Here is a 17,483-nt window from a genome sequence, read left to right as displayed (position 1 = left end):
GAATTGAAGTTCAAACTGAACTTGGGATTTCATTTATTGCCGCAGCATATTTACCATTTCAATGCACACGCGAGCACAAAAATTATTGTAAAGGTGATTTACAAGAACTCACCAGAAATCGTTCGAAATTTTTTATAATCGGCGATTTTAACGCTAAACATCGTTCATGGAATAATTCTCAAAGTAATTCCAATGGCAAAATTTTATTCAATGATTGTTCTTCAGGATACTATTCTATTTTGTCTCCGAATAGTCCTACATGCTTTTCTTCTGTAAGAAACCCTTCAACAATTGATTTGGTGCTAACAGATCAAATCATGTATGTAGTGATTTGATCACACATGCTGACTTTGATTCTGACCATCTTCCAATAACCTTTTCTTTATCACATGAATCAGTTTTAAACCCTATGAGCTCTGTTTTCAATTATAACAAGGCTAATTGGGAAAGATACAAAACTCATATTGAGAGAAATTTCAATAATGAGCTTGATTTGCAAAACGAAGTGAATATTGATTTTGCTTTGGAAGCATTAAAATGTGCAATTGTTGATGCCAGGAATTATTCTGTTCCAAAGGCTCAAATGAAATTTGATTCACCAATAATTGACGAAAATCTTCAACTTCTAATTCGTTTGAAAAATGTCCGCAGACGTCAATATCAACGTTCTCGCGACCCTGTTTTTTAAACTATTTATAAAGATTTACAGAAAGAGATTAAACATAGATTTACTCTTCTGAGAAATCAAAATTTTGAGACTAAAGTTGAAAAATTGAAACCATATTCAAAACCTTTTTGGAAGCTGTCGAAGATTCTTAGGAAACCTTCAAAGCCTATTCCAGTTTTAAAAGATGGTGAACGTTTTCTTGTATCCAATGAACAAAAGGCTCAAAGACTTGCTCAGCAGTTTAAGAGTGTTCATAACTCAAATTTGAATTTTGTAAATCCAATTAAAAATGAAGTCACACGTCAATTTGATTTAATTTCTTCCCAGAATTTTTTACCTGCAGAAATAATTGAAACTAACTTGAATGAGATTAAATCAATTATTAAAAATTTCAAAAATATGAAAGCACCTGGTGACGATGGAATCTTTAATATACTAATCAAACATCTCCCTGAGAGCACAATGGAATTTTTAGTGAAAATTTTCAATTGCTGCTTCAAAATTGCATATTTTCCCAAATCATGGAAAGATGCAAAAATTACTCCAATTTTAAAACCGGATAAGAACCCAGCTGAAGTTTCAAGTTATCGACCAATCAGTTTGCTTTCTTCAATAAGTAAACTGTTTGTGAGAATTATTCTTAACAGAATGATGCCACACATCAACAAAAATGCAATTTTTGCAAATGAACAGTTTGGATTTCGCCATGGGCATTCCACAACTCATCAATTGCTCAGAGTTACTAATATGATACGAGCTAACAAATCTGAAGGTTATTCCACTGGAGCTGCTCTTTTAGACATAGAAAAAGCATTCGACAGTGTTTGGCATAAAGGTTTGATTGCGAAATGGCAATCTTTGAATTTTCCAATCTTCCTAATCAAAATTTTAAAAAATTATCTTACTGATCGAACTCTGCAGGTTGTCTATCAGAATTCAAAATCTGATAATCTATCCTGTCAGAGCAGGTGTACCTCAAGGTTCAGTCTTGGGTCCAGTCCTGTACAACATATTCACTTCAGATCTTCCTGATTTGCCTCCAGGATGCACAAAGTCATTGTTCTGCTATGACACAAGCATTTCCGTAAAAAGAAAAAGCCTTCGTGTCATATGCAGTCGATTGCAGAAAAGTTTAGATATTTTTTCTTCCTACTTGCAAAAGTGGAAAATCTCTCCCAATGCTTCTAAAACTCAAATGATATTTTTTCCGCATAAGCCTAGGGCTTCTTTCCTTAAGCCAAACAATAATCACGTTGTCAAGATGAATGGGGTTATTTTAAGTTGGTCCGACAAGGTTAAGTACTTGGGACTAATTTATGATAAAAATCTTATTTTCAAAGAGCACATTGAGAGTATACAAGCCAAGTGCATCAAATATACGAGATGTTTATATCCTCTCATTAACAGGAATTCTAAACTTTGATTAAAGAACAAACTTTTGATTTACAAACAAATTTTTAGACCAGCAATGCTTTATGCTGTACCGATCTGGTCAAGTTGCTATTCAACAAGGAATAAAACGCTCCAAAGGATTCAGAATAAAATTCTGAAAATGATTTTGAAGCGTCCTCCTTGGTTTGGTACACTCGAATTACATAGACTTACTGGTGTTGAACCATTGGAAGCTATGTCAAATAAAATTATTAACAATTTTCGACAAAAATCGTTGCAATCCTCAATTGTTACGATAAGCTCTCTTCATAGCCAATAAGTTAGCAAATAAGTTAGTTGTAACTTTACTTCCTCTTTTCTGACAAGTAAGTTTAAACCCCTACGAATGATAAGTCCTAATTGCGAAAGCAAACAAATCCTAACAATTAAAATTACAAATTACTAACAGTGTTGAGAAGTCACCATTTGTGATTGGACACACATACTCATTATTTACTAATATTTATCATAAATACTTAAGCTACTAACAAACTAACAACCCCCTTAAAAAAAAAAACTATCCCAAGAAACTTTGTAGAAGATCGGAAATCGCGCGAGCGCTGATATTTTCGTTCTGCTAGATTCCAATCCTGGCCCAGTGTGGAATGTTAAATATGTTGCGACACTAAAAAAAATCCCAATGTCAGTTTTCATTCCAATGCCCAAAGTTTCAGTAACATTCGTCTTGGGATGGATAAAAGCACGATATTTGATTCTGCGATGGACTACAATCGCAACTTCCCCGTCGAAACCCCAATAGACCATCGCACGGTGACGTCACGCATCTGAATTTGACAGCTACTGTTAACTTTGTTTACCTTCGGACGATGCAGTTTTGCTCTCCATTATAGTAGATTGTTACCAAAATGCCCTTTAAATATTGTGCGTGAGGTGCCAGTACATTAGGAACAATTATAATTTGAGCAGCATTTTCACAACGCACACGATTGCTCCACCAAAAAAGCACAAGTCCAAAATGCAAACAAAGTTACCACTAACTGTCAGAAAAGGTGAGATGGTCTATTCTGTCATATCTTTGAACCTCGTTATTGGGATCATGTTTTAATCGAATGTTAGGTTACAAAGAACACACATTATTTACTGTTAAAAATAAAAAGCTCATTCTCGTTGGCTTTAAATGAGCGAGCGTTACAGTTCAAAACTTTGATTGAATTATTTTTTATTTATTATTTAAGTTTGATACAGTTTATTCAAATTTGAATTGCTTCAAATATGGAATTACCTGTAACATGACGTTCATAAGATCTAACATTGCATGTTGCAGAAAAAAAGTTTACCTCCTGGAATAGGGACCAGGCAGTTAATATTGAAAAATATATTCTCGGTAGCAATGCTGTTTGTGTTTATTTCTGTATTTTTGTTCGTCGTCGTTTTATGTTTACCAATATGCTGTATAATCGATACAATTGGAGGCTTAGTAATATGTTTTGAAGCTTGCTTTGACTGGGAAATAGAACAATGGCTAAATGGACAGGGTATTGATAAAAAATTGACATGTGGTTGCCGCTACAATTGGCACAATGGAAATTTTTACTCTCTTTCACATGTGTCCTTTTGGTGAGTAGAGTTTTCACAAATAAAGCATTTTTGTTTTATGTAACAGGATTTAGAACCATGGCCATATCATTGGCAAATACGGCATTAAATGATATGCTTTTCACCTTCGCCAAATTTCCTATACAACTTTTACTTTACCCGCACATTACAGATTGCATTAATAAAATTGTTAACCTCAGTTCGGTTAAAAAGAAGCCAACAACATTATTAATTACCTAGAGAAGTTCTAGTTCTCCGACTGTTTTTGTCTCGTGATTTCTGTTTCATTAGAACTACTTGGTTAGGGGCTATGCCCCATAGCGCTTAAAAAACTGTGTAAATTACAAAATCCGTGTAATTTCCAAAATCCGTGTAAAACACTTCACTTGTAGGTAGTGTTCATTTCACCTGCGAATCGAGATGCAAGCCGCTTAAAAACGACTTTCCTGAAAAGTCCGCATAAAATTTGTCGTCTGTGCAAAGAAAAACGTCTAAATTCAAAAATCCGCGTAGATTTTAGAATCCGCAAAAGAAGCGTAGTATACAAATAGGAAGACGAGTTAGGGCTTAGTAATTCAATCAATGTTCTAACTGCAATAAAGAAACGATAACAGTCATTGAAGAAAACCTGAAAGTGGTATGATTCTCTTAGTAATGTTGTGTGTGGAAGTGTTTGCCTTATTTTCAATCTTCAGTGCAAACTTTCCAATAAATCAAGGCAAAAAAGAATTTAAGTGCTCACCACCCCATCATAAAACTTTGAATAATAAAAAGTCAGCCTATTCATCACAAATTTTGAACTTCAAAACAGTGAATAGCAGCCTCTTGTAATACGAATGCACTAATTGCATTTTTTGTCTTATAGCTTACATTTTAAGTTTTAGTAAAGTAGGCAAAGTGTGTGAAGAATGAACTAGGACAAAAGTTGTGACTTAGACTTAGAAATTTTTTTTCTTATACAGACGGGACTTGAACCCGCAATCTACCATATCGGAGAGCAATAAAAAGCAATAACATTCTTCTTCAGTCAACATACACATACTGTCATATATTTTACACATGTAATGAAATTGCAATTTTTTAATAATGGCCGTTACAGGTATATCATTTTTCTCTACCATACAGTATGCAAATGTTGATGATTTTTCACAGCACGATCTCTGTGCCGTTTTGGAGAGAAACACAAACATTTACTTTCTTGCAAGCGGATACAAGCCATGTTGAAAACACACTATTTATTGCAAAAAAATCATTTGGACCTGTTTGATAATACAAAACTCATGTAAATCTAGAAAACCCATATTCGCATTAAAGTGTTCCAGCTCTGCATTACGAACACATTTGGGCTAACCGGGGGAAATCTCTCTATCAAAAATTGCGTAACCAACAAATTTGGCAACATTGCGTTGGTTTGATTTAGTTTCTGTCATTATAGTCATGAAATTGATCGATGCAAAATTCAATAGAATTGGAACGTTTCTTTATAAAAAACTCGAGAAACAGTGGAAGTTTTTTTGAATCATGCGTTAGACAGTGAAATTTTGTGGCAGTACAGGTGGCTGAAGAAAAGTGATGAAGTTTCATCGACACACAGGTAATTTATTAAACGTCATGGACCAACAAGCTCCATGGACCAGAGTTGATTTGCAATAATGCAAACATATATGAAATTTGACGGCAGTGAATCCCCCTGGAGCTAAAGGGACATCCACATTTCACGTAGAGAGATTTTTAATGACGGTTTATGTAAATAGGGTATTTGGTTTATTTGATCTGTGTGACATCTTCGACAGAGTTCTAGATAGCAAATTTGTATTTCACAACAGTGTGGAATTTTTTTTTGTTTTTCAAGCAAAAATTTAAAAAAAATGTATATATCTTAAAAACTTCATTTTCCAAAATCAATCGACTTAGAAGTCGATAGTTGAATATAACGGGAATTTTTTTTTATATTTGATGACATTCTACTCGAACGCTCGAACAAGTTGATCATCGCAATTGATTGGACCTCGTTCTCGATCCAGGTTTGGTTCTATCAATTGCAACATGCCTGAGAAATTTTAATGTTTCCTGCCGAAAACAGTATGAAGCTGCGATACTAAGTACCTTCAAATCTTTTCAGAGATAGAACCCTCGGGTTATTCACGTTTTTGAGATTTTATACACGCAAAAGTTGGATGGTGCGAAACCAGTACAAAATTGTGCGTTTTTAGCGCAATTGTTGATGTAATTCGGAACCAGTACAATGATTGCGTGTTGGGCATAATGCAATTAATGCTCTAGCGTTTCTCCAATGTATTTGACAGCTCCAAACTACTACACCTAAACAGTTTCAACTGGTATCAAGCAGCATTGCAAAGCGAGCGAGAAGCAAAACCATTATCCTCCTTTCTACTTGAGGACGAGACATATGCTACGCTTTTCAAGTCTTTTGCACACACGCTTTCGAGATACTTTTTCTTCTTCATGCATTCCTCTGAATAGCAGCAAGCACGCACCGACAGTATGAGTGAGACTAACAACACTGGTATCAAGTATGTACACACGGGTGTCTCGCTCATTTCGTGAAGCAACGAGATATCGCCTTGCGCGTTGCAATCCGAACCGAAAAAGAAACGAAAGAGCAACCTGAAAATTGTATGTGACGTGTCTAGTCTTGTCGCACATACATGGAAATTCTACGAGCGAGAGAGAAATTTCTCTCGTCGCTTGAGAAAAAGCACAGCACAGAATGACAAAAATAATTATTCACAATTTACAAGTGTTGCCATAAAAAATCAGCAACGCTTTTGTAGCTTTGTGGAATGGAGGGTTTCGCTAGTTTTGCGGTGAAGCTAGCGTTGATTATAAAATGTTGTGAACAGAATTTTGTTTCGTTTTTTTTGCAAATCATTCAATGGTACTTTTTAATGACCAAATACATCGATATAAATCGATCGAGTATTATAGCTATTTAAATCAAGTGAGTTCACAAGTTGTTGTTCACTGCTGGCACTGCTCCATAAGTAGCAGTTACTAGTACACTCGACGTGAGAAATAAAGTTTCGGTGTAGGATACATATTCTGATTTCATTCTATGTCAATGTATTCGCAGTACAACTGTTGCGTTATGCGTTTCACACATTTATTGTGCGATTTCTGTGCAACATTTGTGCGAATCGGGAAACACAATGATTGTACAAGACTTCAACTTTTGCGTGTAGATTATAAATTTCTCGGTCCACTATATTTTCATCATTTTCCTCAGACAAACAGACAAACGATCTCTATTAACTATAATATTCTTTTTTACCATTTCAGTTTTGACGTTGAAAATGGCCAAGGTTCACGATCACCGCTGGAAGGTGGATCACCAGCAGCCGCCGCTGCTGCCGGATTGGTACTGCAGAATCTACCTCAACGAAGAGAATCCTTTTTGTATCGGTCTGATTCGGACTTCGAGATGTCGCCGAAGTCGATGTCGAGAAATTCCAGTATCGCGAGTGAAAGGTAGGTACTTTTCACAATGTTGTCCAGAAATGTCTCTTCGTGCCTATGTCCTGTTTCTAATTCAATGCTCTCTTTTCCTATATATGGCCTAAACTGTATGCCTTTGTTATAATTGTTTCCCACTCCTACGATATTTGTTGCCTGCCGTCACCTGTGTTCGCTAAAAATCAAAAACCACAATCTACAACCACTACATCCACAACCACCACCAAAAACCAACAACCGCTGCTCGTACATTGATCTCATAGAACTGATAAATTTTCTAGACTCAAAGAAGTGGAAGCGCCAACGATCACCAGTACAGAACGAACGTAAGTATTGACGTGGTTGTAACGAGTGTCCTCAGATAGAAATCAATGGATCAATAATATTTATTTGGAAATCACGCTACATGTATTGCTGTGCACATATCTGTTCTAAAACTTTTATCTCTTCTCCTGCTGTGTAAAGAATCGGAGATATCTAAGCATTACTTGGCCAACGTAGAACGTTCGAGATTTAGGTTTTGAAAACATATAAAGATAATACACAGTATCTGGAAGATCTAGGGTGGTTTACCGGTAAAACAAAAACCGGTAAAACCGATATTTGTTTTCAATACCGAAATACCGGTATTGGAGGGGCAAAAACACCGGTATTTCCGGTATTTTTATCAAAATTAAAAAAAACATGTCACAATATTCATAAATCATTGTAAGACTAATGAATGCTACCCACTTAGGTAGGCGTTACAAGTCACATGACGGTGTATATAATAAATACATTTATACAGAAGCAACATTGAATATTAATTTACCTTTACCTGTTTGTCAATTTTTGTTTCCTTCTTGTTTGTTCCGCTTGGATTCAGACGATGTGTTTGCGTGTATCGATAACATGTCAAAAGACTGCATATCAATTACGCAAAACATTTATTTTCTAAGTAGAACAGCTAATCTCTTTACACACTCATTATTACAGAGGCAACTCGTGGGGTTTGAACTTACCAGTTCAACTACAAATTCTCAAAATCATAGTTTAAGGCAATAATCACAATCATGTTCGCGAAAATACGCAAATCATTATTCGTTTTGTGCTAGTTGAAAGTAAAACTAAAAAAAATATATCAATACAAATTTGCATTAGAGCAAAATCATTTCAAATCGACTGGAAATACGCGAAAATTTATCCGACCATTTTTGATTTGAATGAAACTTTGCACACGTATTTAGCTTAGCAAACTGAGCATTTTTTACAGGTGGAGAGATTCTTTACACCCATGAGTTACATTCTAAAAGGGCGTATGCCTTTTGGCATAGGTTTTTTTCGAAGCATTGTAGCCCAGAAACCGTTGGTTGTATAGAAAAACAGTCTGAGAATGAGTTGTAGGGAATTAAAAATGCACCATAAAAAAAATATACACTGTACAAAAAAAAAATTTTTTTGACCAAAATAAATCAAAAATAAACATTAAATTTCGATTTAAAAAAAAAGAGTTGAATTTTTTTTTTAATTTTTTTTAAAGAAACTTGACGTTAATACGCAACTTTTAAAAAAAGTCCAGGATGGAGGAATGAAAAACAATTTTTTTATTGTAGATTGATTTTTTTATGAAAATTCTAATTCAAACATTTTTCAAAATATTTGTATTCTGATGATTTTAAAAGATGCAGAGAGTCATTTTGAATCAAAAAGCTCTTGGTAGTAAACATTCTAAAGGCATTCGTTTTCGAGTTATTTCTAATTTAAGCTCGAAAAATTTTAAGTATTTAGAAAAATACACGTTTTTCTTAATTTGTCCATGGTTCTCCAGCAAAAACCATACGTTCATTGGAATGCTTGATCAAAAATATACAATTCATTCTTTGACAACAAAACGATTGGGCGAACGGTTCTCAAGAAAAGAGTTAAATGTTCTAGGTGATATAAATATATATAAGAATCGAATATTTATTTTCGAGTTTTATTATCTTAGGAACATATTTTTTATGACATAGATACTTTACAGAACTTGTTTCATCTTATATTTTATATACATCATAAGTAAATGATTCGTCATCTTTTGAAAACAGCTTCGTTTGTATCTTATTTTCTGAAATCGGAACAAAAGAGTAATACTTTTGTGTGGCAGCTCTTATTATAGATTTTTTGAAAATATTGCTCCATTCTGTTACTCCTTGTTCATATTTTTCATATGATACCCAACTAAATGACATTTTTGATGAATATTATTACTTTTCATACAATTATTTTGCGCTTGTAATAGGATGTTCATGTTCTTTAGCTAAACTTGCATTTCCTGCCATTCGTTTTAATATGCCATCAATTGCATCGCATGGGCCTTTACCATGAGAAGTCGCAAAAAATGCCACTCTGCATCGACATTATATTTTGTTTCGAACTTGCAAAGTTTTTTCTATATTTATATTGTGAGGCAGCTCCATCAGACATTAATATCGCTTTTTTCAACTCTATTGTTGTTTTCAAAAAACTCTTTGATTTGGCAATGAACACCTAAACCGCAACAGTATCATGATGGAGTACTTCCGATATTATGATGAAGCTGATATTCTTAAGTGTTCCAGATTCAGAATAGTAAACAACGAAGGGCTGAATGGTGACTTGACTATCATTCCAATAACTACACGAATCACAAATTGATAAAGACGTATTAAAATGAGCTTGACTGTTCAATATTTTTAATTTTGCAATAACGTTTCCGTTTAATTTGCGTAAGCTTGATGAGCACCGATGATCAGGAAAGGGTTTACATCATTTGGGCTTGGTGTATTCCATTTTCACTTTATTCATCTTCACAAAATGCTAACTGTTATTAACACATCTGGAGTAGTGCAATCGTATTTATATACGAAAACAGATATTTGTATAGGTAACCCAGTAGTTATTGGTTGCGTACTTTACAAACAGTTATTATTAGTAAGCAAGTAGTAGTAGTGTTGCACGACAAACAAATTTTTTTATAAAACATTTGGCAAGGGGGAACGTGTAGGTAGGCTAAGGTACAGCGCTTGAGTTACTTATCCAATCGTTTTGTTGTCAAAGAATGAATTGTTTATTTTTGATCAAGCATTCCAATGAACGTATGGTTTTTGTAACGTGTATTTTCCGAAATATTAATAACTTATTGAGCTTAAATTAAAAATAAGTCGAAAACCGATGCCTTTGAAATGTTTACTACCAAGAGCTTTTTGATTCAAAATGACTCTCTGCATCTTTTAAAATCATCAGAATATAAATATTTTGAAAAATGTTTGAATTAAAATTTTTATATAAAAATGAATCTACCATAAAAAAATTATTTTTCATTTCTCCATCCCGGACTTTTTTTAAAAAATTGCGTATTAACGTCAAGTTTCTTTAAAAAAAAATAGAAAAAAAATTCAACTCTTTTTTTTTAAATTGAAATTTAATGTTTATATTTAATTTTTTTTGGTCAAAAAAAAAATGTTTTGTACAGTGTATATTTTTTTTATGGTGCATTTTTAATTCCCTACAACTCATTCTCAGACAGTTTTTCTATACAACCAACGGGCTACAATGCTTCGAATAAAACCTATGCCAAAAGGCATACGCCCTTTTAGAATGTAACTCATGGGTGTAAAAAATCTCTCCATCTGTGAAAAATGCTCAGTTCGCTAAGCCGAATACGTGTGCAAAGTTTCATTCAAATCAAAAATGGTCGATATTCGACCATAGGTCATTTCGCGCGATCTTGCTCATTAGGAATTTATTTTTAGTTTGGCGTCTCCGTGTGCATAGCACAAGTTGCACCTAGCTATGGACAATTTGCTCCTGATACAAAGTGTTTACAGGATGAAATAATCAATCAATAAAGAATTTCATCCTAAAAATTACTGCTCCCTAAAAAAGTAAAATTTAAATAGTAGTATCAAAGCTTCGTCGCACAAACCGCAGCGGATTTTATTAGCAATAATTCTAGCTGAAAAACGCTTTCTTAGGTTCAACTGAATTTGGAGTAACTGTCTAAAGAGAATCAAACAGAACAGAGAAGTATTTACCTTCAGATTCGAAAAATGTAAATTCTTGTCTGATCGTCATTTCATTTTCATTTCAAAGTAGGGGAGGATTGTACAAAACGCACCAGTTAAGCAATCTCGCGTTTTACAGCGCTTCAAATCATTTCAATGCGATATTGAACGTGTAGGATGATTGAAGGATCTATTTATTGTATGTTTATGACAAAGTTTATTATAAAATACTAGATTTCAATGTCTTTTCAGTAAAAATTACCATTGCCGCCAAACAAGCCCGTGACCAAAACGCACCACAACAAAGGTCAGTATGCTCCAAAGCAGGTGGTTAATATGCCACTAGCAGAAATCAGCAAGCGAAGTGAGAAGCGCTTGAAGTCTCGAAAGTAAAATCAAAAATAATGGAACATGCTCTAAATTGCCAAGCAATCTCTTGCAAGCTCTTCATAGTGCATTCTGTCCCAATTTTAATTTTGATTGTTTTTAGGTAAAAGTTGACGAAAGTTAGTGAAATAATTTGAAATAGTCATAGTATTATAAACTCCAAAAGTGTAAAGGTTAGGGGAACCATAGTTTTTTTTGTGTTATTTACTAGCCAGTTAATCATGAAAGCTTAAATAAAATTCATGAATTATTACATGTTGGACAGAGTCACAGCCAATTACACAGTTTTTTGAGTATTTTAGTCATTACGGCACACTTTTTTATATGAGAACTGTAGAGAAGCTGGGTTTTTATGAGAAAAGCGTAGAATTTTGTCATAAAGAGCCACATGTGTCAGTATTTTGGGGAATTGATAGCATGGGCCATCTTACCCAACTGGTGCGTCTTGTACGGTTCTCCCCTAATTTACTAATTTGAAACTAAGTGAATGAAAATTAAAATAGAAATTTGCATAATTTTTTGATAATGAGTTCAAAATTATGTTCTTCGTAATCATATCACTTTATTCCTTCATTGAAGTTTTCCAAACACTGTGAAATTTATCCAGTGTTGTATCTGTATCGTACACCACAAGAGATCAAACAATGGTCGCAGTGATCCAAATCTCACAAACAGTATAGATCGTAATGAAATATAGGTACCGTGAACTGGGGTGACTTTGATCACTTTTTTGATTGTATCTCAAATATTTTCAGAATATACTGAAAACAATATTATTCGATATTTCATTCCGCGTCGAACACTCGACAGAAACGGACGTGCAAAGTGGTCGTTCTATTACAATCCGGTCCGTGTGTACGAATAGCCAAACGAAAGAGTGTATTATTCGCGCTAAAGGCCAACTAGATTGTGAGTTGTGTCGCTACGTTCTGTACCCGGCTCGCAACTTTGGCTGTATTGGTGCAAAATACCAGCTGCAGTTTTGATCTGTGCACAGTGAATAGATCTTTCTAATTCAAGGCCATCATTTGACAGTCGAGTCGTGTCGCTGTGCTGAGTGATCTCACACCCGGCTCACTGCTGGTGGCTGTATTGGTGCTGCTGTACTGGTGCTGCTGTACTGGTGCTGCTGGCTGCTTTGGGTGCAGCTTCGAACGATCGGACAACCACTGCTGGAAGGAAGAAGTAAATAGGTACGTGTTCTTGTCGGCGCTAGTGCGCTAGTGCGCTACATTTAGCGCGATGGATATAGATCCCTCGCCTCCCGTGCCACCATCCCCGAACCCCCTTGACCCTGACCCTTCTGTTACCCCCTCCTCTGTTCATTCTCCAGTCCCCCCTCGCCCCAGGCTTTACCCGGACGGATCTCAACAGGGCAGCTATACTGTTTATTTTCGTCCAAAGGCAGGAGTGAATTCAAAGCGATTAAACATACTGCAAATTTCTAAAGACCTGACGAAGGGGTACAAGGCCGTGACCGAAATTTCCAAGGTCCGACCTAACAAGCTCCGTGTCGTGGTCAGTGATCTGGCACAGGCCAATGCTATCGCTTGCTCTGAGCTCTTCACACGCGAGTATCGCGTTTACATACCCGCACGAGACGTGGAGATCGACGGTGTCATTACCGATTCGAGTCTGTCTGTCGAGTGTATCCTAAAAAGCGCAACTGGTTGCTTCAAAAATACCGAAACACAGGCGAAGATTTTGAATTGTAAGCAATTGCGGTCCATGTCTTTCGTCGGCGGTAAAAAAGTTTACACTCCGTCAGACTCGTTTCGCGTTACGTTTGCCGGATCTGCACTCCCTAGCCACGTCTCGATCGACCGGGTTCGTCTGCCTGTGCGATTGTATGTACCCCGTGTTATGAATTGCACCAATTGCAAGCAGTTAGGCCACACAGCCGCATACTGCTGCAATAAGGCACGATGTAGCAAGTGTGGGGAGACTCATGCGGAAGATTCTTGCAGTGTTAATGCTGAAAAATGTATTCACTGTGGGGAAAACCAGCATGAGCTCTCCACATGCCCGGTGTACATGCAGCGCAGAGATAAAATCAAGCGGTCACTTAAGGAGCGTTCAAAGCGTTCTTATGCTGAGATGCTGAAGAAGACCGTGACCACTTCTACCATTTTTTTTTTTTTTTTATTCTCGCTTATTTTCCGTCGGTCTATTTCCGCCACTGTTGTGGCCAATTACCGACGCCCAGGGAGGCGACTCCACACCCAGGTCCCTAACTCACGACCCGTTTATTAACGGACCGGCGCCAACGGCTTTACTTCCTCATGCGATGGAAGGCGTGATCCCAGAGATTTTTCGCCTCAGAAAATCTCCCGGTGTCGACTAGGATTGAATCTAGACCAGTTGGGTTGGTTGTGAGTGGATCACGCCACCTCACAACCATCGACACCTATGTCGGCGGTGGGATTCGAACCCAGGCGTCGAGCGTGGTTGGCGGAGACGTTACCAACCACACTAGGCCCCCGCCTCAACTTCTACCATAACATCGAACCCCTTTGATCTGTTGCCCTCTGATGAAACCGATTCTGACGATTCATCAGCGGGAACATCTTATGCCAATCCTGGGGAGTATAGGAAGAGGAAAAATGTTTCTTCTCCTAAACTTCCCCGTAAAGGTCCTAAGATTTCCCAAAGTGTAATGAAAAGTACGAACAAACCAAACAGTGCTGCGGAAAAACCGAAGCAAACTCCTCCTGGGCTTGCAAATTTAAAGTCCCAGAAGGAGTTCCCAGCACTGCCGGGAACATCTAAAACCCCAGTTGTTCCTTTTGCACATCCAGTTGATGAAACAAACTCTGGATTAGTGAAATTTTCTGACATTGTGGACTGGATTTTTGAAAATTTCAATGTTCCCGATCCAATTAAAATTTTTCTTACAGCATTCCTCCCAACAGTTAGATCATTTTTGAAGCAGTTGACTGCCCAATGGCCCCTCCTTGCAGCGATTGTATCCTTCGATGCCTAATTCAACTGCGTATATGAAGGATTCTATCTCTGTCTTACAGTGGAATTGTAGAAGTATTTTACCAAAAATTGATTCGTTTAAAGTTTTGATAAATAAAAACAAATGCGATGCATTTTCCCTTTGTGAAACTTGGCTTACTTCAAATATTGATCTAAACTTCCATGATTTTAATATTATTCGCCTTGATCGAGACACCCCATATGGAGGAGTACTTTTAGGGATTAAAAAGTGCTATTCTTTCTATCGTATTAACCTCCCCTCGATTCCAGGCTTCGAAGTTGTCGCATGTCAAATACAAGGTAAAGAGCTTGGTATTGCCTCAATACATATTCCTCCCAGAGCACAGGTTGGGCAACGGCTGCTCTTTGATTTAATAGAACTTCTTCCCTCGCCACGTTTGATTTTGGGAGACTTCAACTCTCATGGTGTGGCTTGGGGTTCCCCTTACAATGATAACCGCTCCTCTTTAATCTATAACCTTTGCGATGACTTCGACATGACTATTTTAAACAACGGTGAAATGACACGTATCCCGAAACCTCCAGCGCGCCCAAGCGCTCTGGATCTATCCTTATGTTCGACGTCGCTACGGTTGGATTGCACATGGAAGGTAATCCTCGATCCTCACGGTAGCGACCATCTGCCTATTTTTATATCAATTACAAACGGGTCAACTCGCATGCGACCAATTGACATTCCGTATGACCTCACACGGAATGTCGATTGGAAGTTATACGAGGAAATGATTTCAAAAGCGGTCGAGTCGATTCAACATCACCCACCACTTGAAGAATACAACCTCCTCGCGGGCTTAATCCTCGACGCCGCGTTGCAAGCCCAAACGAAGAAATATCCCGGCGTAACGATCAAAGAGCGGCCTCCAACTCCGTGGTGGGACAAAGAGTGCTCCGATGTCTACACGCAAAGACCCGACGCGTTTTTGGCCTTCCAGAAGGGAGGTATACCCGACGACTATATACGGTATTCGGAGCTTAATACCAAGCTTAAAAGCCTGGCTAAAGCAAAGAAACGCGGATATTGGCGTCGGTTCGTGAACGAGACGTCGAGGGAGACATCGATGAGCACTCTTTGGAACACAGCCCGAAGAATGCGGAATCGCGTAACGGTCAACGAAAGCGAGGAGTCTTCAAGTCGGTGGATATTTGATTTTGCCAGGAAAGTATGTCCGGACTCTGTTCCTGAGCAAAAAATTGTTCGCGATGCGTCTCCGGGCCACGACGCGATAGAATCACCTTTTACGATGGCAGAATTTTCAGTTGCCCTTCTGTCCTGTAACAATAACGCGCCTGGGTTAGATAGAATCAAATTCAACTTGTTGAAGAATCTACCCGGCAATGCCAAGAGGCGCTTGTTGAACTTGTTCAATAAGTTCCTGGAGCAAAACATTGTACCGCAGGATTGGAGGCAAGTGAAGGTGATGGCCATCCAAAAACCAGGGAAACCAGCTTCTGATCACAACTCTTATAGGTCGATTGCAATGCTATCCTGTATCCGGAAATTGATGGAAAAAATGATACTCCGTCGTTTAGACCATTGGGTCGAATCAAATGGTCTACTATCAGATACTCAATTTGGCTTCCGCCGTGCCAGAGGGACGAATGATTGTCTTGCGTTGCTTTCAACAGATATTCAGCTGGCGTATGCTTGCAAAGAACAAATGGCGTCTGCGTTCTTGGACATTAAGGGGGCTTTTGATTCCGTTTCTATTGACATTTTTTCGGGTAAACTTCACCGACAAGGATTTTCTCCAATTTTGAACAATTTTTTGCACAATTTGTTGTCCGAAAAGCACATGCATTTTACGCACGGCGATTTGGCAACTTTTCGCATTAGCTACATGGGTCTTCCCCAGGGCTCATGTTTAAGCCCCCTTCTTTACAACTTTTATGTAAATGACATCGACGAATGTCTGGCAAATTCATGCACGATAAGACAACTTGCAGACGACAGTGTAATCTCTGTTACAGGAGCCAAAGCTGCCGATTTGCAAGGACCATTGCAAGATACCTTGGACAATTTGTCTGCTTGGGCTTTACAGCTAGGTATCGAATTCTCTCCGGAGAAGACTGAGATATTAGTTTTTTCTAGGAAGCATGAACCTGCACAGCTTCAAACACAATTAATGGGTAAAACGATTTCTCAGGTTTTGGTACCCAAATATCTTGGTGTCTGGTTCGACTCTAAAGGCACCTGGGGTTGTCACGTGAGGTATCTGATGAAAAAAAGGCAACAAAGAGTGAATTTTCTTCGTACAATAACCGGACAATGGTGGGGTGCCCACCCAGGAGACCTTATAAGGCTTTACCAAACAACGATACTGTCTGTTATTGAGTACGGGTGTTTCTGCTTCCGCTCCGAAGCAAACACACATTTGATCAAACTGGAGCGAATACAATATCGTTGTTTGCGTATCGCCTTGGGTTGCATGCAATCGACGCATACGATGAGTTTGGAGATCTTAGCTGGAGTACTACCATTGAAAAACCGCTTCTGGAGCCTGTCTTCTCGTATTCTAATCAAATGTGAGGTCTTGAACCGTCCCGTGATTGAAAATTTTGAAAGGTTAATCGAACTTAATTCTCAAACCCGTTTTATGACATTGTATTTCAATCACATGTCCCAAAATATTAACCCTTCTTCGAATATTCCAAATCGTGTCGACTTATCAAATACTTCTGATTCTACTGTGTTTTTCGATACATCCATGATAGAAGAAACTCGTGGAATCCCGGATCATTTACACTGACGGATCACTTCTCGATGGGTCCACTGGCTTCGGTATCTTCAATAACAATTTAACCGTCTCCCATAAGCTCGATAATCCTGCTTCTGTTTACGTCGCAGAATTAGCTGCAATTCAGTACACCCTAGGGATTATCGAAAAAATGCCCACGGACCATTATTTCATCTTTACGGACAGTCTCAGTTCCATTGAGGCTCTCCGATCGATGAAAGATGT

At 37.6% G+C, this 17,483-nt stretch overlaps 1 protein-coding gene across 12 annotated transcripts in view; it reads left to right on the top strand.

Annotated features, from left to right (window-relative positions):
* LOC129718668 (cAMP-specific 3',5'-cyclic phosphodiesterase) overlaps positions 1–17,483 on the top strand; it is a 170,294-nt gene that overhangs the window by 128,571 nt on the left and 24,240 nt on the right. For all 12 annotated transcript variants that reach the window (XM_055669676.1, XM_055669673.1, XM_055669674.1 and 9 more), the window contains 2 exons: positions 6,956–7,144; positions 7,393–7,455. In XM_055669676.1, the coding sequence (XP_055525651.1) occupies positions 6,956–7,144; positions 7,393–7,455 (252 nt within the window). The remainder of the gene's footprint in view (positions 1–6,955; positions 7,145–7,392; positions 7,456–17,483) is intronic.

This window comes from Wyeomyia smithii, chromosome 1 (genome assembly GCF_029784165.1).
Source record: "Wyeomyia smithii strain HCP4-BCI-WySm-NY-G18 chromosome 1, ASM2978416v1, whole genome shotgun sequence".
NCBI classification, from domain to species: domain Eukaryota; kingdom Metazoa; phylum Arthropoda; class Insecta; order Diptera; family Culicidae; genus Wyeomyia; species Wyeomyia smithii.
The sequence above is the reverse complement of the archived record's forward strand: the minus strand, read 5'-3'. Positions and strand labels throughout refer to the sequence as shown.